Below are 24,780 nucleotides of genomic sequence, written 5' to 3'. Positions count from 1 at the left end.
GAAAAATTAACGAGGAAATTGAAGCAAACTAGCGGCAGCGCTGGGCGCATCAAAGAAAAAATAATTAATAGAAAAGAATTAAAGCTTTTTAAATGATTTAAAAGCTTTGCCTGGCAGCGCAAAAAGGACCTAGCTGGAAAATAGGAGAGAGAGAGAGAGAGAGAGAGAGAAAACGTAAAATAGGAGTGAGAAAGAAAAACGCAGGCGGGTTTTAGCGCAAGAAGGAGATGAAGGATTATTTTTCCCCAAAAATTATTGAGAAAATCTTGATGCCTCTTCAACACCATCCATTATAATGTGTAGTAATAAGCGTTAAAATCTGAAATTAGGAGATTTGACCTTCAGTGCATGCATGGAAATGTCTTACATACATGCATGCATATACCTTATGCATAAGACCTTCTACATGCATGCATAGGCCTATGCATAAGGCCTTATGCATGCATGTATTAGCTTTATGCATAAGGTCTTGTTTTTGTAGCGAACTCAATGACAAGCTGTCTTGTTTTGTAGCACAAGAAAAAGGGTTCACCACACAAACTCAATGGTTTCTCACTATTAGCACAATTTTGAAAAATGACTCTTAAAATACTCCAAAGATGCCAAGTCATTCAGATTTCTCCACAGTAAACCAACAATGCCAATGATGCAAAAGTATTTACTTATTTTAGAAGTTGGTGAGCACTTTCTTTACAAGATGCTCTCCGTATATAACTGGCTTTGCTCCTGTACACGTGTCCTCCTCATTTTGTGCTCCGAGCCCACAAAATTCGAATGGCTCCATCACTGCATTGAAATTGGGCTGCCACCAGAAAGAACACAAAATAAGACCTAATTTACTTGCCAGAACCCCATTTTAACCTGTGCTTGAGTACAAACCCTCTGTTGTTTCTGAGGAATGAGAGACCTGTAACTTTATGAATCAGTTAACTACTCTCACACGTGTGAGCATGTGTGCGGGTATATGTAGAATTGTTTCCACATCAATACAGGCACCTTACACAGTACATGCATGCCTACTATGTGTTTACGTATGGGTATCTACTTATGGACATACAGGCATACACACAGACATAGAGAGAGATTGTTCACCTCTTTGGGGGGCCTAATTGGGCCATGATAGTAATACTATAGTAATAGAAGAACCATCAACCATATCAAGAAACCTACTAGATAACATGACTCTCACACACATGCGCACACACAGGCGCGCACGGGGAGAGAGAGAGAGAGAGAGAGAGAGAGAGAGAGAGAGAGAGCGACTACTAAAGACCCAATGGGCCTATGAGACCAAAGTGATACAATAATGTCCATGGCATATCTCATCATGGAATGGAAAATAAGAGAGAGAGAGAGAGAGAGAGAGAGAGAGACCTCCAAGAAAAATGGCACTGACACACGATACTTTGAGTTGTTGTTGATCACCCGATGTAGAGTTGGTTGATATCGTCCACTGCTAAGAATCTGCGGCTCACCAAAATAGCCCATTAAGCTTCTCAAGTAGAGAAAACAAGCCTGCAGTTCTTGTTATGACACTCAAATCCAAACCTTGAAAATAAACAAAGCATAACTGCAATTGAAACCTTGAATGCACATAGAGAAACAGATCTTTAACATCTCCAATGTTTACCACAAGAGTCCTGCAAAAGAAACAGACCTTTAACATATCTCCAATGTTTACCACAAAAGTCCCAGGAATTGGTGGAGCCCAGATCCAGTCGCCTAATTGATTTTTGACCTGCAAAACAACTAAAGGCTCTCTCTCTCTCTCTCTCTCAAGCTTAATATCAATCTAATCATCTCTCTCTCTCTCTCTCTCTCTCTGTGGCGACTCCTGGGCTGCAGGGAAGTGCAGGGCTGAACAGCACATGGGCTCTTTCTCTCTGCCCGCCTCCGTGCACGCCTCTGTAGGCTGCCTCGGTGCCCTGTGCGCAGGCCACCTCGCTGCTCTGCTCTGCCCGCCGCTGTAGGCTTGCTTGCTGCCCTGTGCGCAGGTCGCCATCCCTTTTCCCACCCACGGCTTGCTCGCCTTCCCTTTTCCCACCTATGGCTTGCTCAGGCCCCCAAGGCAGCAACTAGTAGGGGAAAACATGTCTCAACCCCTAGAGGGGGAACAGGATGGTGAGACAACCTTTCACACCCCCACGAAGGCACCAAATGCCTACCGCAGAAGACTGAGGGAAGGAATCATGTCCCCTGGCTCACGAAGGATTACGAAGATGGCCCGACGAGATGAGGCCCTTTATGAGGAGATACAGCTTCACATAAGGACAGAGATGAACACCATGTGACAGGAGCTTGAAAAGGAATGGACCGAGCAAATGCATGCCCAAAGGAAAGTGATATATGAAATGCTGAAGGAAGAGATATATGCCCAATTGAAGGGAGAAATGCAAGCCCAAGTACTAGGACATGCCCCACGTAAAACCCTCGCTAAGTACCCAAGTCTAAGGTGGAATGGCTAGTTTCCCCCTAAGACTGGACCTTGATACAACCAAACCTTCTTCTAGATGCCAAGGTCAAACCTCTATATCAACCTAGTGCCAAGCCAATCCAACCCGTATACAACCAGAGATGAAAGATATCACCATGTCCACTACCTCAGTTTCCCATCCAAGCCATAATCTAGCCACCAGTAAACTCGCTAGGTGCAGGGTTGCTTAACATTTATCTAGGCATTTCGTGCAATCATCGCTTCCAAAGTAAATCTAGGTAGGTTTCTACTGTGAACACCACCATCATACTTTGATTTGCTTAAAATTTGGACTAAACATGTGAGGTTTTCCCTTCACATGGCGTTCACCAACAAATTTGACCTCCATCCATGGCTCATTAGTAGGCCTAATTATTGTTAGGAAATCAAGGTCTTACCTGTGCATGTAATCACATAGAAACGCATTTCTGGGCTGAGAAACAGCCGAAACCCCGAAACAGCCGAAACGCTCGAAATGCGTTTCAGAAATGGGGATTTTTTTCGTTTCTAAAAAAAACAATGTCTTTTTTTAAAATTTTGTCTAAGTGTTTTTTTAAAATATTGGGCTCTCTCTCTCTCTCTCTCTCTCTCTTTTGTACTCCCCCATATTCATGTATTCATGTACTCATGCACCCCATTTTGACTAGTAGCATTAGCTTCCCACTCTCCCTAGTTGCTGCTTCCGGATGCTCCCTACTGATGTATTGTAGGGCTAGATACTTACCTTCAGTTCTTTCTTTTCTTTTCTAGACAGTGTATCAGATGTCACATGGTTGTAACTTTGGTCTCATAGGTCAGTTTGGCCTTTTGAAGACGTTAATATAACATTTCATTTCTCTCTCTCTCTCTCTCTCTCTCTCTCAGGGAGTCACCACTGATAGAGCAGTCATCTTATGTCATGCTCGTCGGCCACGCCCACCAGGATCCTAACCACGGCATCCTCGCCATCACCAAATCAGTGCCATTGTTGCTCGGCATCGGAGGCGCCTACCTTGCTTCTACGACCTCTCCATTCTAGACAGCCACATGGCGGAGATACTTGATCTAAGGAGAGGGCAACACTTCAACTGATTAGCATACATGGATCTACTTGATATACATTTTCCAGTATTTTCTACTCAATATCATCTCGGAGTCTTACAATTCTGTTTTTATAACTGTAAGACAATCAGTTTATTGTACTTTTTAGTCTCATTTAGTTGTTCTCTTTGATGACACACCAACTTCATATGTACTCTCAGTTTTGGTCTCATAGGCCATAATGGCCTCTTAGAGACGTTAATATGTCATTTCATTTCATTTCATTTCTCTCTCTCTCTCTCTCTCTCGCTATCACTAGCACATACAACATTATCATATGCATGTGTGTTAGTGGCATCATGTGCATGTGTATCACTATCATCATGTGTATGTTGTGCGATACATCAATATCATCATGTGTGTGTGTGTACAATACAGCATCATCCTCATCATCCCCATCATAATACAATGAATGAGTCGGTCTAAGTAAATGAGAATCAATGAGATGATGGCTAGTCGATGTCGTGGGTGAGTCGTAGAAGCTCGCAAGGCCCATGCAAACACCACTATGATAGCTACGAAAGTGTCAGCATGCTCGATACACGACCTCCAAGGATCCAATCCTGTCATGCCATAACTTAAAAAATGTATCCCATGAATGATCACTACGATCATCATCACCCATATAATAACCTATACTATCCACATCATCACCCACTGAATGCATGTCATCATGATACCCATCCTTGAGTATATAGTCATCTCTGATCATGAGTGTAGGGCACTCGATCAAGTCTCCACATACAGCATCCTATGCAAGCAATGCCAAACCATCCCTGTAAAGATAACCACATAGATCCTCAACAAAATCACCATGTGTAGAACGTATGCACATGGGGAATGTAAAAAGGGTTCCCAACCCCAAGTTGGGGTCAAAAAACAAAATGTAACCCTATTTGCAGCCAATTTTTTAACTCTCTTCTTCTCCTTCTGTGCTTGGATGGCGCGCTAACCTAAGAGCTTTGATGCTCAATGATGCTTCCCAAGTCCACACTCACACTGCCCTCTCCTTTTAGTAACTTTCTATGATTAGTATCTCTGCGCTGGAAGTAAGACTTGAAATGAAAGAATTGCTATGTAAAAAAGATAAATAAATTACTTGAGTTGCTTGTCAAATGCTCTGCATCTACGCTTAACTTTCCTCAAGCTGTGATCGCTGTTGTTGATTGCTTTGATGCTCAATACTTCTGAACCACAAGCCAACTACTGCGCAAGCTATCATCACTGCTGTCTGCTGTGCCGATGACGTTAAAAAAAAATACTACGCTGCTTGATGATCTCGCTTTGCTGCTCGACGTATAGCTGAGGTAAAACGACGAAACGCTTGCTGAGATGCTGCTATGAAATGAGCTGAGATGCATGTGGTAAGCACCAAGGAAGGAGATATTATGGTGAAGGGTTCCAAGTCATAGAGTCAGTAGCTATGACCAAGTCACAGAGTCAATAGCTCAAAACTGTCAGGTTGCAAACTATTAGGCCCATCCCTCTCCAAAGCTTATAGTTGTGGGCTGCAGAGTGCTTGCTCAAACACATCAAACATAGAGATGGCTTAATTACAGTGATCTGTGAGGTCTGAGAGCGTTTGAGTGCACTGTAGTCTGAAATATGGGAAAGATCCTGTCCTCAAGACTAAATAAAAACCCTGATCTCCTTGGATCTCTTGACGATCCTCGACCTCAAGCTCTATCACAGACTTGACCAACTTTGCACACCTCTTTGGAAACTGCATCAAAATCTTTGTAAATTGTTCTGTGCGCTTTGTAAGCTGCGTCTACTCTTTCTTTAGAGTCACCGGTATATCCAGAGTACATGTGCTACCAATTATTTGCCTTTTATCCTCAATCTTTTGCAAGCATACTTGGAAAACCAATGTCTGAAGGCTGCTATAGCTCAATAAAGAAACTGTGTGAGCTTGCTGGTATTGTCAAGAGCTACTTGGTTATTTGTGATGCTGTTAGGCTTTGCCTACTGTTGTCAAGACCCTTTAATAATCTGTTGGTCAGCTGGGTTAGAAGATCCCTCCTATGCTGCCCAGCTTGTTGTAAATCCTTGAAGGTTGCTAACGAATCAATGGCTGTTGTTCCCATATCAACAGCCAACATAACTCAAGCCTTATGGTGTATGGAGCATATTGGCTAGTGGCAATGGTCTGGGTTCAACTCCCAGTGAGGCTTTCTTGATTTACAACAAACAGTTGCAGAAAAATCAACCTCAAAGGGCATACATTCAACAATCTTTGTTGGAGAGTGTGTTTAGCATTAATCTTTGAAAGATTAATACTAATCTATGATAAGACCTTGTTTTTGCACAATTCTGAAAAGATTTAATAGTTTTTGCACACTGTCTTACTCAAGAATTGCATCATTTCATTGCTGTTCTCTCTGTAATTCACTGCTCTTGAAGCTTTTACAATTTCCTTGAAATTGTTATGCAATCTTTGTCCCAAGTTTTGTCAAGACTCAATCTTTCACCAACTCTGAAATCTTACACAAGTTTTTAAGAAATTTCACTTTAGAACAAGATTAAGATTTAGGCAAACTCACTACATCATTCTTGCTCTATATTTTGAAGGAAATTGAGTTTCTGCACTTCTTGAAAATCTGCACCAAATCTTGATTTTCTGCACAACAATCTTCTTCTTGCAATCTTTCTTTAAGAATTCAAAGATTTGGTAATCTAGGGTATGATTTTGAAGAAATAGGAGCTTAAAGGATTGATATTTGAAACTATAGGCTCTCTAATAAAGATAATGCAAAAAAAATCATTCAAAATCAGTTGCTAAAATCTCTGCAAATCCTAATTTCGAAAATCAAGAAAATATTCAAGAAAATCAAGATCAAGAAGATCAAGAAGTTCAAGAAATCAAACAGTAAAGTGGATTAGGATTTGAAAATAGTGATTAATACAAATTCAAAAATGATTACTACAAATTTTATTGCTAATCTTGTCAAAACAAGAAATTAGCAAATTTAAAAACTGTGTAAAAATCAACTCCGAAATGATTAACACTAATCATGATCAAGATAATGCATTTTGAAAAATTGGATTAATAGTAATCTGAAAATAATTATCACTAATCAAGATCAAGAAAAAGCATTCTAAAAATTGGATTAAGTATAATTCAAAAATGATTATCACTAATCACTATGTAAGCAAGGATCTAAGCCAAGAGCTCTGATACCAACGCAAGAAAGAGAACCTAGGGGTTGCACTCATTAGCATGGAGTACAAACATGTTCCACTCATCATAGAGAGTAGCACCTATTGCACTCATAATGGAGTACACACATAGCTTCTCATGAGGGAGAAGTTCACCATGGAAGCTTAGAGCTTCAAAAGAGTAAGTGCACTCATGAAAATGTATATGATAAAAAATGGTACAATGTCCATGAGCCCTATGCCTAATATAGCCCAAGGTCCCCCAAAAGTACACATGTAAATGTCCCTAAGCCCAAGTGCCTAGGCCCCATTCCCCGTGTGCATGTGTAACCAAATCTACTTCACTACAGGTGTGCACACCTCTCATGTATCCGTTGGTGGTGCGCTTACTATACTTGTAGCAGGGTTGGTTTCCTGGCACACTAAAGTGGTGGTTCTCCTCTAGACAATATGTATGGAGTCCCCAATGCTCACGGCACAATATACACGTGAATAGACTAAGATAGGTAAAAATACGAGCATAGCACAATGACAACAATACTCTAACTAGCACTTGCATTACTCCCAAAACGCTGTTACATTCCTGTCATTGTACCGTGCACACCTTACGGTGGTTGCGCTGAGTAGGACGACACATGGATGGCAATTACAAGTGACTTCCAACACTCGATGAACAAGACTAGATGGAAAAGGATGTCCCTAAGGATAGGATAAAGGGTAAGGATTTCCTCAAGGATGAGTTGAGGGCCATTTAAATGATTCCTACAGGCGTGGTGGAGTCGGTGGCATCTCCTATCTTTGGTAGATGCCCATTGGAGTGACAATGCCTTCATTGGAATATCCTATCTCTGGTAGATGCCCATCAGAGTGACTGTGTGGTGCCTTCTATGTCGGTGCCTGCACCTCTCATTTATCTTTAGGTGATGTGCTTCCGTTTCTGGATGGTCCAACAAATGCTTTGTAATGGTCTAGTGTAGGGGTCCACTGAATGCTCTGGGATAGTCTAGTGGAACGGTCTAGCGTCGGGTGATCCAGTGTGGCACCCTAGGATGGTCCCCGGCCGGAACAGTCCAGTGTGGGTACCCTTAGTGGCTACAGATCCAGAGCACCACAACTTCCCATCAAACAGAGGCAGATCCATGAGTTTCTTTGCCATTATGACATGCTCCCACCCTCCCTTGCCTTGGAGGTTGAAAGCCTAAAAAACAAACTGCACGAAGGTTTAGTGGCCACAACGGGGATGGAGAAAGGGTGGGCCACAGTTGTTAAGCAAGAAGTAGAGAAAGAATAGACACAAGTGGTGAGGAAACACCCCACACCCAGCTCCATCATACATGATACCTTGGAAGAGGAGAAGAGGAGGAAGGTCCATGCTCTTCACGTGAGGGTGACAGGACTAAAGGAGGGGGAATCCCCCAAGGCTGACGCTCTGGCCCTATGCAAGAAACTCAAAGTGGACGGGACCCCTTACATGGTGTGTGGGGCGGGAAACCTCATGGGAATGCCCCCTCATCTTGAAATTCCCGGACCTTGCTAGCCAAGAGGCCTTCATGGAAACACGGACAGATCTCCAAGGGGAGAAGATATTACCTAGGGGATGATCTTACCCTAATCCAGTAGTGCACGAACGGGCGAACATGCACGAGGCCTGCAAGGCGGAGCTGGCAGTTTGGAGCTGCAATAGGACACTATGGTTGGACATTGGGGGACTTAGGGAAGTTTTTACAGAGAGGGACATTATCTTCTTCACAGAGACCCACTAGAGCCCGAAGAGAGGGCTGTCATGCATTTCTCGCTATGAATGGGCATCCGCTTACTGAGAGGAGACACACGTGCGGTGGGATACGCGGGTCTGGCGGAGTGGCGGTACTATTCAGGACACACCTATAGCCCATGATCACCATAGTCCGCATGGACACAGAGGTACGCTTTATGTGGGTGAGGTTACAGGTCATAGTGGACAGATGTATACACATTATAGTATGTTACTTCTCACCTAGGAAGTCCTCATATGCTATTCTAGAGGAGGGAGATCGGTTTTATCCCCTCCATGCAGACATCATTGAGTTCTCACGCTTGGGTGAAGTTCTCCTTTTAGGGGACTTCAACACCAGGACTCAGAGCTGTAGGAATCTGTATATGACCAGGAGAAGCGGACCATGCAGGAGATAGACTCGGAGGAGATTGGCATTCAACGGGCATCACAGATCTCATCCCACTAGAGCTCTTTGATGCGGATGCTCTCTTGGAACATTCAGGGATTGGGCAGCCCGCTAGGTGGGGAGTCCTTCGTATGGAGCTGCAGAGAGCCTTAATAAAAGCTATATCCACATTCTCTTTCTTCACAAGCATCACTTGTCAGTTGGTCGTAACGGCAAATGCAAGAAGATTTTGCAGGGCAGAGGCCACACTTTTTGATCACCAGCCTTCAGCTTGTCTGGGATCCAGGGTGGAGTATGTATCTCAGTTAGCGAGCAGCTTCTTTTGACAGTGGACCCATAGAAACTGGGAGGGCACAGTGGGTGATTTTCAGGCTTCGGGAGGACCGGGTCGGCCTCCTCAGCATTTACCCTAGCCCCATGGTAGGTCCGGCGGACTTTTGGAGCACGATTCTGCGGGGTCTCCCTCAGGCTGATTTTTGGTGCATAGGGGGTGACTAAAATGATTATAGACTAGGGTGATCTTTGGTGCATAGGGGGCCTCCCTCTCAAGCTGATTGTTGGTGCATAGAAGACGATTTTAATATGCTGGAGACCATGGAGGATAGACTAAGCGGTACCCAAGATATCATTTCTAGTGCAGAGCTTGCTGCCTGGGAGAAGCTTGTCTTCACCATCAGGGGGCAGGACCCCTGGCATCCCCTGTAGTTTGGGTGTAGCCCGGGGAGTTTGAGATTCTCCAGATCTGACAGAAGGAGCACAAACCCAACGTTTGGATCGTGTCTATGTTGATGAGTGGGCCTGTGGACAAGGCAGATTGGTGGGTATTTTAGCCAGCACTTCCTTTTCAGACCTTTCACCCGTCATCCCCTCTCTAGATGATCCCTGGCAACACGATAGTCAATAGAGCCTCTGCATACCCAAGAGCTTCATCCATGACATGGAGATTTGCAGGATGATAGAGGAGCTATGAGAGAGCTTGGTATTTCATAGGGGCACAACGGCAGTGACTCTAGATACTAGGCTCAGTAAGATCAACGCCATTCTCCAGGAGGCAGCTCAGACTAGACTATCAGAGTTTAGAAAGCAGGAGAGAGGCCTCTGCTGGAGCCTAGCTTCCCTTCAGCGCCTACAGGATTCCCTTCAGCGCCTACAGGAGCACACACTAGACAGCCCTTGGATAGAGGCTCAAATGGCCACAACTTGCAATAAGATCAAATGGAGAGTAGATTATAGATTCCATGCCCGTTCGCCTTTTTGGACTTAGACCAGTGTCAAGAGACACAAGGTATTTCTTCGAGATGATAGGGCCTTGCCACCGGAGGGATGGCATCAGGAGGCTTAAAGGATCAGATGGCACCATTGTTTCTGACCTTCCCCAAGTTTGAGCCATAGCCACTGATTTCTTCACTTCCCTACTCACTGCAGAGCCTCACTCCCCATAGGTACATGATGGTGAGAGAGAAGGTTTGGAAACATACTTGTGAAGTGGTCCCACCGGCTCTCCGGAGTTTCTTGATGACACCTATTCTTCTCAGGGGATTGCAAAGTCTTTGTAGGCGCTCCCTAGGGGAAAGTGCCAAGATGAGGATGGCCTCTTGGTTCTGTTGTGTTTTCGTCTTTGGGAGGGGCTGATTCCAACCTGTCGCCTCCAAGGAGGGAGGCAACAGGTTGGAGATTCGCCCACGGAGCTCAATCAACCTCTTGGGGACGGCCTACCAAATCCTAGTCAAAACCATCAGCATTCGATTGCAGCCCCACCTCCCAGATCTGATCCATGGCATGCACACAGGTTTCATCTAGGATAGGAGCATCCTGGATAACATCTTCACCTTCTGGGAGGCGAGTGGCCCGTTTACATTAGCAAGACTCAGTGGTTCTCCTTCTCGATTTGGAAAAACCCTATGATACGGTGGATTGGGCTTTCTTGAGGGGACTATGTGCATGATGGGCTTCCTTGTCACTTGGGTCCAAGAGGCGTCTCCGCCCTCTACTTGGCCTCTCACACTCAGGTTCTTATCCACAGTGCTCAGGGTTACAGATTTCCACTTTCTCGTTCTATTCGCTAGGGATGTCGCCTTGCGTCCTTCCTCTTCCTCTTTGTGGTGGAGGCGATGAGCATTTTTTAAGCTTCCTAGGATACTAAAGTACAGGGCCTCACGATTCCTATCAGATCTCACGAGGAGCTCCTTGATTCACATTTTGCAGATGACACATCGGCGTACCTCTCTCGAGATGAGGAGAATCTCCAGAAGTTTGTAGTTGCAGTTGAGATATTTTGCCGGACCTTAGGTGCACACATCAACAGGCACATCCCCTACCCACGCTTGGCGACTACTTGAGTCCTTCCAGATGTGTGGATTTTGGGTTAGCTCATCCCCTACCTCGAAGTGGTGACTAGTTGAGTCCTTCCAGTGGATTCCTAGAGGTACCCCAATTTGCTAACTTGGTGGCCAGGTTGGGATTGACGTCACCTTAGAGCAATAGCTTGTCCCCCTTCTTCTGAGCATTCGAAAGAAGCTTCTCTACTAGAGCACAACCAGGCTCTTGTTCGTTGGTCGAGTAGTGGTGGTGAACTAAGTCCTTCTCACCACCATGTGGTACATCACCTATTGTTGCACACCTTCTCTAGGGTGTGTATTGGTCAGGTACAACGGTTAGGCCAAGGTGGTGTGGAGTCATCATTCAGCCTTGCCACAATGGCGGCCTGGGCATTATTGATCCTTCCATGCAGAGTAGAGCCCTTCGGCGCAAGTTGATCATCAGCGGACTCCTCCCATGTGGTGACCCTTGAACGACTTTCTCATGGCCCACATCTCCACCCGTACTCCAGTTCTTTGCAGTCCCTGGTCCTCGAGCCCGCGATGGATCTGCACAGAGATGAGGATCCATGGCCTTAGCCCAACCTTCGATTTGTGGCCAGCCTCTTCTGACCTGGGATGACATTCGTTTTGCTCTTCTGACCTGGGATGACATTCACTAGTCTATCCCAATCCTAGATGAGGAGAGACTTGGACAGCCACTTGTTTGGAACTCCTTGATTACGCTTCCTAGTGGCCACATGCTTGGCTCCCGTCCTCACATCTCATGGGGCACATTGAGCAAGGGAATGGCCCAATCTCTTGGAAAGTGGCTCACCTTTAGGATGCTGCTCCCACCAGAGGCTTAGGAGAGGAGCCTAACTAGGATCCGAGGCAAAGATAGACTCACCCTCAACATGGACTCAGCCATCCCTCCTGAGTGGCTCACACTAGTCTAGGACCCGCCTCCCCTTGAGTGGGTAGGGGTTTTTACCAGACATGATATCCCGATGGCAATCCATGGAGCATATGGAGGCACCTTCATGACTTTCTCTATAGGGCCACGTGGTAGATTGAGCCGATCCCCCCTCCTAGACAGAGGACCTCAACAGCATCACTTTACAGAGGGTGAGAGTGATTCGGTTTCATGACCACAGATGGGTCATTGAGTCACAACCTGAAGGAAGTGGCTACCCTCTTGGAGGTCATCGTCTAAGGACTCTACGACGCCCCATGTTTTTTTTGGGAGAGGGAGGTCCTTGGCTACTCAACTCACTCCCTACCTCTTCCTTGTACTCTTTAGCACCACATTTCTCAACACCCCCCCTTGGTGTCAAATCTTTGGACTACTCAAAGTGGTCGGATACAAGCTTTACAACATATTTTCACCCCCCCTTGATGGTGACTTGACCTATCTTTGAGGCCTAGAGGTCATCTCTAAGAGTGAGGTCCCCCCCTTGATAGAGACTTGACCTATCTTTGAGGTCTAGAGGTCTCTTCTACAAGTAGGGTTACAACAATCATTACCCCCCCCCCCCCCCCGGGTGCTCAACTGGCTACTCTCAGGTGGTCGGGTAGATACCATAACAAATGATTTTTGGCCTATTCATTTGGTGGCCTTTACAATATATGATTTAGGTTAGGATAATGGTTGCTAGCTCGATGTTGCTTAGTAATGTTGCAAGCTTGAGATCTCCTTGCTTTTGCTTGATGAAGATCCCTTGTTGCTTTCTTCGTTCTTCATGTCAATGTCGTGTCCTTTTTCTTCTTTGCATTGCTCGATGCTTGTTGGCTCTTGGTCTTTGCTCTTTGGCTTGACTCTTGGCTCTCTGATAGCTTCTTTGGTGTAGACGTCATTCTTCTTGTTACCACTTGATGCTTAGTTCTTGATTTCCTTATATGCCTTTGATGCATTTAGTGTGGATGTCATGCTGTGTGCCATGGTCATCCCATGCACTTGTTCTTTAGACGTGCTTAGGATTGTGCTTTGTGAATTCATGTTTTGCTTTGTGAGGTGCTTGATTTACCTGAGGATATGTGACCCTTTCCCAATGAACTTTCCAATGTTTGATGCCATGAGAGGGTCTTACCATGAGCTTGTGATAAGTCTCTATCGCAATGTCTATACTCTCTTACAAGATTAAGCTTGATTTTTCGTGCAATGACTAATTTCAAGCTGATGCAAATGACAAGATGCAAACTTATGTACTAAAATTGAACTGAATGTAGTGAAAACCGCTCAAATTGAGCAATGCAAATGAGTGTGATGAATTTGAGTGCAAGAGAGTTTTCCACAGTGTATTTATATTTACACCTTAAGTTTTCAATTTTGAACTTTGATTAGTCCAATTTCTACTAATAACCGCTTAATGATAGTGATTAAGACTAAAAAACTAGTGATTAACAGAGCTGAGCTTAGAGGATCAAATTGCTCATGTGCAAGCAACCATTAAAGGGTTTTTTGTAAAGATTGTTCCCCTTGACGAGGATCAAGGATTTGAGTAGATAAACCAGCTCAAAACAACCCGAAACCGGCAGATTTATGACGGTTTGCATGACTAGTTTTTTCGCTACTGTGGTGGCCAGATTTGTGAATCAAATTGCATGAGATTCGAGCTACGCATCCCCCTTATGATAAAAAGCTCCTAAAGGGGATTCAACTAATGTGAAGCAAGGAGCTTCAATGGTGCAAAAGACCAGTTCGGCTGGTGGCGTCAAAATCCGCCTGTAGACAATGAAATCGACGAAGATGGCTGGTATGTAAGGTTGCCTTGAAGAGAGTAATATGTGGCTTGAAAGGCTTGGCCGATGATTGTGTATGAGGAGCATGGAGCTCTGTAATCTCAGCCACAAAGGGGAAGAGAAGGATAAGGTTATGATTAAGGACTAAAAATTGAGATTATGGTTAATAGAAATGAGATTAGTGTTGAGAAGGCAAGCATGGAGAAGCTCAAAGGAGACGGGTAGACTCTGATACCATGTTGAAACTATGGATCAAGCTCTCCTACTAGCAAAACATCTACCTAATCAAGCCTAATCCTATACTAATTAAACATGATTAAGATGATTCATCTAAGGTGGATGTAATCTAAGTTTACTCATGATGATGAGTATGTGCAATAGATTCAAGCACAATTAGGTTACAAGATTAAGACTTGTACTCATAAAGAGGCTTGAGATATGTGTAAATGATATGATTTCATTGCCTGAAATGGCTCTCTTTTATATGAGGAGATACACCCTTGGGCTTGTATATCAATGTGGGATAAATCCCTTTGCTCATGTGGCTTCATGCTATTCTTTGCACTTTCTTGGCTACTTAACTCACTCCCTTCCTCTTGCTTGTGCTCTTTGGCACCACATTTCTCAACAATGCATGCACAAATCTTTATGCGTAGGCTCTATCCAAAGCTTTATGCATAGGCTCTATGCATAAGCTTTATTTATAAAGCCTTTATACATAGCTATTTATTAATATTTTACGCTTCAAGAAATTAACTCTTATGCATGTATTTGTTTTGGGTTATATGTATAGGCAATGTCGATCGTAGTTAGGACCCAGATGTCATGAACCTGCTCAATATAACCAACGTTATGGGAGCAGGCATAGACACAATTTTCATAGACATAGGTATGTTTTGACATTCATTTTCATATACACAATATTTACTCTGTGTATATTTTATATCCCCTTTATGCATTTTTATAAGTCAATTCATGCATCCTTATGTATAGACCAACATACCATCAGGCCAATCTACTCTATAGCATCATTTTCTAGCAGTGTTCCAACCGCATTGAGACCTTCGAGATGTCGGGGTAATTTGTCACTACTCAGTATCGAAATAACGCTATTCAGCAATGAAATTTCGTTGCTGGACAAAGAGAATAGTAGCGAAATTTCGTTGCTATTTTTGTTGTTTAGCAATGAATTTTCATTGTGGGGCTACGATTATAGCAGGCAAAATTTCGCTACTACACTGTAATTTCCGTGCTGGACAATGAAAATAGCATCAAAATTTCATTGCTATACTGTTATAAAAAGATCTAGAGAGTTGTTGTTGAAGATTCATATTAGATTATACATGTCACATACATACTGAAAATGATGATAATTTTAAAAAAACATCCTTCGAAACTCTTAAAGCCATGTTTGAAAAACAAAAAAAAAGATAGTTGAAAACTTTTGAAGGGAAATAATATAAACAATGTCAAGATTATCAATCTATCCCATCTTGTAATAGATCCATTTGTGTTGCTTCATCAATCTCTATATCTAATGGAAGCTCAATGAAAAGATGGGGTTCCATATCAATATCACTATCATTATTCAATAAAGCATTGTCATGAGTGATTGATAGGTGACTCATCATCTTCTTCGGATTTATGTTCCTCGTGTTCTTGATCAGCCTCCTCTAAATTGTTCTCTTCATTTTCATCGTCGTCTTCTTCCAATGAGTCAATTTAAGGTAGTACTTGCACCTCATCCATAGATTCAGCCTCAACGTCTTTATCTTGAAAGATATGTTTTGAACGAGGAGAAACTTGTATAATATACCACCACTTTGGATTAATTCGATCGACATGAAACATAATCTAAAATTATAAAGCAAAGGGGTTACACTTTCATTATACTACATTAAGATTTACTAGTGATTGGTTGGGTTACTAACAATCTTAAGGTAGTACAAAAGTATCTTTCTCATCATTCCAAAACGTGGTAGAATCAATTTGAAAAAATCCATTTGGATGTTTCTTTACGGGTTGCTTGAGCACCTCTGTACATCACCTTGAATCATTTGACATCAAAGATGAATAGACTAAATGCTCTAAACCCTACCTCAAGAATATCTTGAATAGTTCTACAATACTCAAGATTATCCTCTATGATATTTGGTATCATGTCTATTAGCTCGACTTTCTTGCTCAAAAGTTACTATCACACCATAATCAAATGTGTTTCTTTTAGAATCCATATAGTCCGTGCGAAAGTGTCTTCCCTCTGATCATATTGCATTATATAGTTTATACTAACATTAAACAAAAGCATGATATTTAGTATAGTGCATTAAACAAGGTATATAACAATTGAAGCATGAGACAAAGATGAACTTACATGAGTGTCACATCCTTGTGCATACTCATCTCATGCTCTTCTATTATGATCATCTCTCCGTTTTTTGATGCCATCGATATTGCCTTATGAAGCCATTCTATATTGATCACATTTGGGAGAGGTTCTAAGCTGGGAGAAAATGGCAAGCATCTATTTTCTCTTTTGAAAGCTCTTCCCTCATCCTTTCATCTATTGATTACATCCTTGTATCTCCCAATCCACTTCTCTATGATAGGACTATTTAGAATGCATAATGTATTCATCTTTGGGAGTAATACTTCATCCAGTCTTCGTTGTCTTCCTTTTCCTTGTGGTGGCAAATTAGTGATTAGTCAAGCATACTCCTCATTGCTTCAAAATCGTGGCATGGAATGATCTATTCGAGAGAGATGCTTTGAGATATACATAAGAGACTCTTGCATCAACCATCCCTCTGCCATGCTTTCTTTTAGCCTTGTTCTTTGTCTCACAAAGTCCTTTAAGGTTTTCATGAACCTTTCAAGGAAAAACATCCATAAAAAATGAATAACACGACAAAGTGCCACTCCATCAATGCAATGCACCACAAGATGCAATTAGCTTGTGAGAATTATTCTAGGAAAGTTTTCCTTGATCATACACACTGCCTCAATAGCATTGAGACGAGCGATCTCAATGGATGTAAGATCTATCTCCTTTAAGAATATGTACATATATACCATGTTCGCCACCTTATACTTGCCTGGTACAAGGAGAGAAAGCATGATACCTTTCTTGATTGCCACCCACGGAGGGAGTTCGTAATTCACCAATACAGTAGGCTAAGTAGAAAATGATGTGGACTTGAAACCAAAAGAGTTAACACTAGTCTTGTAATTGTACCACTAAAGTGGCTATAGCTACAAAAGTGGCTTAAGTATCTATTTGCTCTTTTGAAAGCTCTTCTCTCATCCTTTCGTCTATTGATTGCATCCTTGTATCTCCCAATTCACTTCTCCATGATAGAACTATTTAGAATGCAGAATGTATTCACCTTTGGGAGTAATGCTTCATCCAGTCTTCGTTGCCTTCCTTTTCCTTGTGGTGGCAAATTAGGGATTAGTTGGTCATACTTCTCATTACCCAAAAATCGTGGCATGGAATGATCTATTCGAGAGAGATGTTTTGAGATATACATAAGAGACTCTTGCATCAACCATCCCTTTGCCATGCTTTCTTTTGGCCTTGCCCTTTGTCTCACAAAGTTCTTTAAGGTTTTCATGGACCTTTCAAGGAAAAACATCCATAAAAAATGAACAGCACGACAAAGTGCCACTTCATCAACGCAATGCACCACAAGATGCAATTGGCTTGTGAGAATTGTGCTAGGAAAGTTTTCCTTGATCATACACACTGCCTCTATATCATTGAGACGAGCCATCTCAATGGATGTAGGATCTATCTCCTTTAAGGATATGTACATACATACTATGTTCACCACCTTATACTTGCCTGGTACAAGGAGAACAAGCATGATATGACCTTTCTTGATTGCCACCCATGGAGGGAGTTTGTAGTTCACCAATACAATAGGCCAAGTAGAAAATGATGTGGACTTGAAGCCAAAAGGGTTAAAACTAGTCTTGTAATTGTGCCACTACAGTGGCTTAGGGTCTCATTTAGGTTATCAAAAGTACGAATAAGTAACCATATTGAAACTTAGCAAGTAGCACATAGATGAGCTCTCCTAACAAAGTGCATCATATGGGAATTTTGTTTTACTAAAACTTTACTAAAAATAGTAAAAATCCATAAAAGTGGCTGAAATATTCAGCAGCATGCTCTAATTAGAGGGCCAAAAATGTTGTTATCTTTGATTCTATCATTTTAAAGTGACTACATACATTGTGTACGGTCGTAGGCTGAGAGCGTAACTCATGGGTTTTGGTGGGAACCTCTTGGTGCCCATTTGGAATTTCTTGGTGTGAGTACAAGGTTCCTGCTATCTAATGGCAAGATGGCAAGAGCCTCTTTAAGGTTTCTTGGTGTTGAAGAGTTGGAGGACATGGCATGTCATAGTTGTGGAGTCCTCTTGTTTCGGACTAGGGTGGTGGTGCCTTTACTCTTGCTAAGTGGCTTGAGTAGCAGGAAGGTGTCTCCCCTTCCCTTGGGCTTGGGCGGTGGATGGTTCTTGCCTGAGGCTATAGGGTATGGAGCCACTATTTGATTTATTTTCATATACCTGGAAATCTGGTGCTTGGCGCCCTCATTCTTGTATCTGGATTTTTGGAATAATGAATTCTTAGGGGCACTTGTCGGCCCATTCTGAACCTAGTGTGTGTCCCTTCTCATTTTTATGCTAAGTGAATGGTATGTAAAGTCGTCAACTATTTAAGAGATTTGCTGATGTGAACACAGTAGTGAGAAAGCCCCATTGTTTGTTCTGTCTCGTTACAGAGGGCAAATGGGGCTGAGGGGGAAGGTGGCAAAGAAGGGGCAATGGAGGGCCAGCGCACAGGCGACAAGGGGGGAAAAGAAAGAGGGGGAGGGGGGGTTAGCGTCATGCAGGTCACGGCTTTGGGAGCTCCAGCTCTACTTTCATGCAAAGAATCTCCATGAAGCATTATATTACTACAGATTATAATTTGGAAACTCATGAAAGGAGACCCAAACAGAAAATAAAACATGTATCCATTCATGCACTCAAAGCCTTGGTCGTGAGCAAAAACATGCCTGAAGAGCACAAGGTTCTGCATCTTGGTTAACGAGTGTTAACAAACCTGTCAAAATAGGCACATATTAGCCTTACAAATGTATACATCATGAAACAGAAATAAACCAACTTCAATGGATAAAAACACAAATTTTCAGTGGTAGATCCACCACGTATAAGTTAAGGTGGCCTATCAGAGGATGAAAAGGATAGGCATGAGTTCAAAATGAGTGTCCGTGCCCCTAGGCAGGCCAAGACCATACACACCCTTGCGCATGATGGGTGGTGTGGGTTCTTATGGACAAGGAGGGTTCTCATACAAAATCCTGACAGAAGCACCCACAATGGAACTGAAACACACTTAACAACAATAGCTTCACAAATGATGCACTGGTAAGCCCCAACATAAGCTAGAAAATGCAAGGTGCATGCAGCCAATCTGGGATACAGCAATGCCATAAAAGTCCAGACAGAGTAGATTAGAAGATAATGCCATTGTTGTCCCACATTCCATCTGCAGCACATCTATTATCACCAAGTTCAATTATTTAATATCTTAAGTTCACAGCTTCTATTCAAGCTTGAAAAGTCCATATTTAGACATGTAATAAAATTTTAAAGGCTTTAAGATTTAGAAACAATGAAACCATTATTGAGGTAAGTACCACATAGTTGCTAAAAGAATTCATTGGGGTTGAACCATCACCCTTCTCAAGTTGAGCACAACAAGAGCGCTAGCCCCTGCTCTGTAACATAAAATCTACAAAGCATGTTATTACAAGGGAAATGAATGGGCAAGTGTAAAAGTCTTGAAAGGCTTAAGGATGTCTTCACACTCATACCTGCCATGATTTTCAATTCTCATTGTGATTTCCCTATTTTTTAGCTAAGAAGTGGAGGACTGATACATTTGATATTAAATGTAATAGCCCTGCCTTGCAGGCACAACTTCTCAGCCGAAAATTAGGAAGAACACAACTAGATCATATGGTTGCTTGAAATCGAAAACCACGGCATAGTGAGGAAATTTACACCCCGCCGCCCCCTGCTGCCCGAACATACCCCTTGATGCATCTTGGCACTCGTAGCCTTGTACTAAGCATGGCATCAAAGTACATACTTGGGTACTATGCTTGAGCCATTTGTTCCCTCGCCATGCCCCCCTCCTGAGTAGACTTATAGAATATGGGATACATATGCTGATTGTCAGTGTTAAAAGTGTTGATGAAGTAAAATTCTGAAGGCATGGAACTGTGTTTTTCACTTCAAGATACTTGAAGTGCCAAGGTGGCTAAGTTACCTTCAAGAGTATATGCTCTAAGCATAATGTCATCGAGGATGGTGATTCTTGTAAAGGGTTTGAGAATGTTATGAGCCCAATATCTATGGCAAGCATTATGGAATCAAGGCTGAGATGTGGTCCTGGATATTGATGAGAATGGCAAGGATCAGACGATCAAGGCAAAAGAAATTTACTTTAAGAAGCTTCACAAGAAGCTGCCCAAGAAACTAGTGATCCCTAGGCTAGACAGGTCATCACTTACAAGTGACGAGAGGTAATGGTAATGGTGTCTGAAGCTAACCGATTTATGCATGTGTGATATGGGGGGTTATTTAAGATATTGCCACAACCACAGCTTGGCACCTCCTTGTTGCCACTAGTCTCTTCACAGCCTAGGATATTATTCAATCCTCAAATGACAAAGAGGTGCTTAGGCAGCCTTTGCTTTGCACTATCCTTCTTCTTTTCAGCCATTCCCTAGGCACCCACACTCATATTCCTTGGGACTGCTCAAGCTTGGAATCATGGATTTGCTTCAGAAAACTACCTCCCCCAGCCCAAGCAGAGAGACTTGTTAGACTCAGGGCGGAGAACACCTTAGCCTCCAAATAAACTCCGCCATTGCTCAAAAGTGGCACACCCCCCTCTTCCAAAAACAAGCCTGGGTGGCAATCTTCTCCAGACTCAACAATCTCTTCGCGATCTTCAGCATCAAGATGGGCTGTCCTCTAGAGAGCTTTCATGGTGGGCACTAATGGCCATCTTCAATTTATTGGGACCCTGGCTAAGAAGGGCTACCACGCCCCACAAAAAACAGGTCTGGATAGTCGGTTTTTACAATCATCAATGGCATGTCGACCCTTCCCCTCGCAAAGTCGCAAATGACCCCTCATGACACCTGTGATTTTGGAAGGGGCGCCCCGTGGCACGGCTTTAGTGGAACCAGGGCGAGTAGCAGTGGAGGGACTCCACTACCCCTCTGGATTCCCCTTCTAGAAGAACTCTGCCCAGCTGGGATGACGCATCAAGCTGACAGCATGCAGGCAGCAGTAGTTGTTACAATCCCTGCAAACACACCTTGGTAAAACCTGGACCCCATGAGTCGCCCCCATCCAAACCAATCCTCCCATCATCACCCGTCGGGCGCATGCAGCAACGCATATATATATTTTTTAATTTACAACTACTTTTTTGTCCTTAGGTTCTTCCAAAATGTGGTTCACACAAGTGAGCTCGGAGTTCTGGAGGCTGGATCATGTGCACAACACACAGAAATGTTCAACCAGATTTGCCTGATTGTTCTTGGTGATTGAATCTTTGCGGCTCTACACAGCATCAACAACATCAGATTCTTGGCAAAGTGACCAAGGGGCACTCTTATTCCTTTGCTTTACTTTGATGTTTGCTAAAAATATATAATCATCAAAAACTCACTCCAAACCTAGATCAGCAGATTCACCACTTCCTTCCCATCAACAAATGAATAACCTTAGGACTGAAATGCATACTTTCATGGCTAATGTTCGTATCTATTAGCTCCATTAGCACCACCTACGATGGTAGTCATCATTGGGCAGGTTTAGAATCTACTTCTAAACCTGAACTAGCATTGAAAGATTTAAAACTCCCAAAATACATAAAATACATAGGTACTTTGGCTACTTGCATGGGGGGATGCGGTTGATCAATGGCTCTCCAAGTGGGAGCAAAGTTTCACTTTAAGTGGTATCAAGGATGAGCACATCAGGATTGCAACAACCATTGGTTGCTCAAAATCTGGTAAGAATTGAAGAATATGTTTAAAAGGAACTTTGTGCCTCCACACGAACAGCGTAGAGCTATAGATTCATAGTTCTTTATTTCATGGAAAAACCTTGCTGTCCAGGAGTAGCTGACCGATATCAACAAGTCTAAATAAAAATTCCTACAGCCATACCAAATTTTCTGCAAGTTCACAAGTTTGCTTTGAGTTTGGATGATAAACTACGGCCATTGTTGAGACAAAAAAAGTGTCACGCCGTATCTAGAGCAATTAAGATGGCTTTAGTTTACAAGAATAGTAAGGAGGCACAAAATCACATGGCAAGTCAGTCATCAAAGTCCCATTTTGTCAAACCGGAGAAAGCTTTGGGCATATAATCTTGGTACAAGGAGTAAATATAGATCTAAAGAAAGTAGCAATAACATTGGCTTGGCTAGTCCCAGAAAATTAATATGCCTAGATTTTTGCAAGATTTTTTTTTCTCTGGGAAAAATATCCTTCTATTAGTTACCGATAAAACAGCCATGAACGCTAAATACAAACTCATTCCCAAATGGGAAGCGGGAGTGAAGATACATAAAAGGGGAGGATGCTCTTCTCCTCCAGCAGGTCGCTTTGGGAGGCGAAGGCCATCTCATACAATGGGTGGAGGGGGAAACGACCACATAGGTGGTCTATAGTGCCAGGTGGGCTTCACCACTATCAGTAAGAAAGGGACCGTGACGATAGTTCCTCAGGAAGGCCTCCTGGTGCTTCCTGAGGGACTGAATGACTACCGAGGGAATGAATGCTGTCAAGCCAGATGCTCCTGATGGACTCCGCTGGTGGGGTGAGGGTGCCTTTGATGGCTTCGCTATGAGCTCTCCTGATGTGCCACGTAGCAATACTATTGCAAATCTCCATCTCTGGCAAGAACCTGGAGTCCAATAACCTATAGGTGGAGCTGGAACTAATAATACAAAGGTGAGAGATCTAAGGGCTAGTCCCCCACCCTCCTCCTCATATGGCATGATGACCGCAGCCTCCGTGGCCCAAGCAACTCTGCCCCACGTAACATGAGGGCGGGGGCCCAATCCATAGTGAAAATGCATAGGATCTGTTGCCAAACCTACTTAGCCTTGAGTCTCTATAGGGTTGATCGTGCGCTCGCTCTTGAGGTCCACCCCCCTTGCCCCACGTCTGGTTCTCTCCGCTCGTGCCCTGCCATTCGCTTTGCTCGTGCTAGATCTCCTCCCCTCCTCCACACCCCCCCCCCCCCGCCCCCCCGGCCACCCGGCAGCCCCTGTGCCTGCCCTCTCCCTCCCTCGCTTCGCATAGTTCCGCCCCTCCCCCCGTTTGTTTCCGATCCCCCACTCTTCTTCTCTGCCCAGTGCCGCCCCCTTCCCTTAGCCCTCTTCCCCCCTTTCGGCCCCCCTGCCCTGGGCCCGTTCGCTCTTCAGACTGCCGCCCCACCCCCCCCCCCCCCTTTTTTTTCTTTTTTCCTTTTTTCCGCCCCCCTCTCAGTCATCTCCGCCTCTCTCCTTTCTCCCCTCCCGTGCAGGTTGTTGTTTCCAGGCTTTTGGGGTTTTCACTTTATTCGGCAAGCTTCGGCCTATTCTAGTCTTTGCCCTCAGGAGGAGTCCATGGCAGCCGCTCCGTCATCCTTGACCGAGGCCGCCATAGCTTGCATATCCTTCTCCGAAGTGGATCTTCAGGTTCTCGCCACGACTGTTGCCTCACTCGAGGCCTCCACCGTGGTCTGCAAAATTGTTGGTAGCCGCCTAGCGCGCGGACAACTCAGGGATCTTTTACAAGCCAACCTCATTGGCAACCCTGCAAAGATCACTGATATTCACCCTCTGGGTGTGGATACTACCAGGTGGAGTTCGACTTGCCATCGGTGTCGGGCCGAGTCATGCAGCTGGGTCCCCTTGCATTGCCTACGGCACAGGCCTTCTTTGCACGGTGGTAGCACGACTTCGATCCAGCATTTGACCCACTCGCTGGCGTTTCGGGCTTCCCAGTGATGACAGTTCGCTTCCAGGCCTCAGGAAAGAGTACCTTCCTCTTCTCCCAGTGATAGGTGGTGCCATCGGGAGAGTTATGGAGTCCCCCCCCTTGCCGCCTCAACCCTCGCGCGGCAGTTGGGATTCCATCCCTCCGCATTTGTGTGGCCTTGCCGGAGTCTGTACCGCATTGTATATCTATTCCTAGCCTCCAGGGCAACCCCATACAGCAGCGCGTGGAGTATTCAAGCCTTCTAGGCCAATGCTTCATTTGCAGGCAAATGAGTCACTTAGCCAGAGCTTGCCCTCGGCGGCAAGCCAGGAGACCGCCTATGGTGGTTCCTCCCTTCGGTTCTCGTGCTGATCCTCACTAGGGGGCAAGGAGAGAGGCAGGCCCTGAGGTAGTAGAGCATCAGGCCTTGACTCTTGATGACCCAGCTATTGGTGAGTGGCGGACGGTTGGCTCGCAACCGGCCCGCTAGACGACCACTAGAGCCGAGCGCTGCCGCCGTGCACGCCAGGCTGGCAGATCTAAGGAGGATTCGGTTGTATTAGAGAACCGTTATGAGCATTTATCTCAACATGTTCCTGTTGGTGACGAGCCCTCTCCAACCCCGGAGTGGCCCCCTCCGGCCCCACCAGTATGGCGACCGATCTCTCGCCGCAGATTTCCTCTCCGATGGATCTCTCGCAGCGCACCCCTCCCCGGCCTCTCCGCCCTCCGCCCTCCTACATTCCCTCTCCCACCTCCTCCCCCAGCTTTGACACCGACATTACCCGCCGTAGTTCACTC

General features: G+C 44.2%; 1 protein-coding gene across 3 annotated transcripts in view; it reads right to left on the bottom strand.

Moving 5' to 3' along the window:
* Window positions 1-532: 532 nt before the first annotated feature.
* Window positions 533-24,780, bottom strand: part of LOC147617524 (2-oxoglutarate (2OG) and Fe(II)-dependent oxygenase superfamily protein) — a 166,273-nt gene continuing 142,025 nt past the window's right edge. For 2 of the 3 annotated variants that reach the window (XM_086775781.1, XM_086775783.1), the window contains 4 exons: window positions 18,979-19,025; window positions 1,658-1,738; window positions 1,375-1,464; window positions 533-802 (listed from right to left, as the gene is read on the bottom strand). In XM_086775781.1, coding sequence (XP_086631907.1) covers window positions 668-802; window positions 1,375-1,464; window positions 1,658-1,738; window positions 18,979-19,025 — 353 coding nt within the window. In that variant the 3' untranslated portion in view covers window positions 533-667. The remainder of the gene's footprint in view (window positions 803-1,374; window positions 1,465-1,657; window positions 1,739-18,978; window positions 19,026-24,780) is intronic. The other variant, XM_086775782.1, reaches the window with a different exon arrangement.

The sequence above is a fragment of the Cibotium barometz genome, chromosome 36 (assembly GCF_041138505.1).
Source record: "Cibotium barometz isolate CiBa-2024 chromosome 36, ASM4113850v1, whole genome shotgun sequence".
Lineage (NCBI taxonomy): Eukaryota > Viridiplantae > Streptophyta > Polypodiopsida > Cyatheales > Cibotiaceae > Cibotium > Cibotium barometz.
This window is presented reverse-complemented; position numbering and strand designations above follow the sequence as displayed.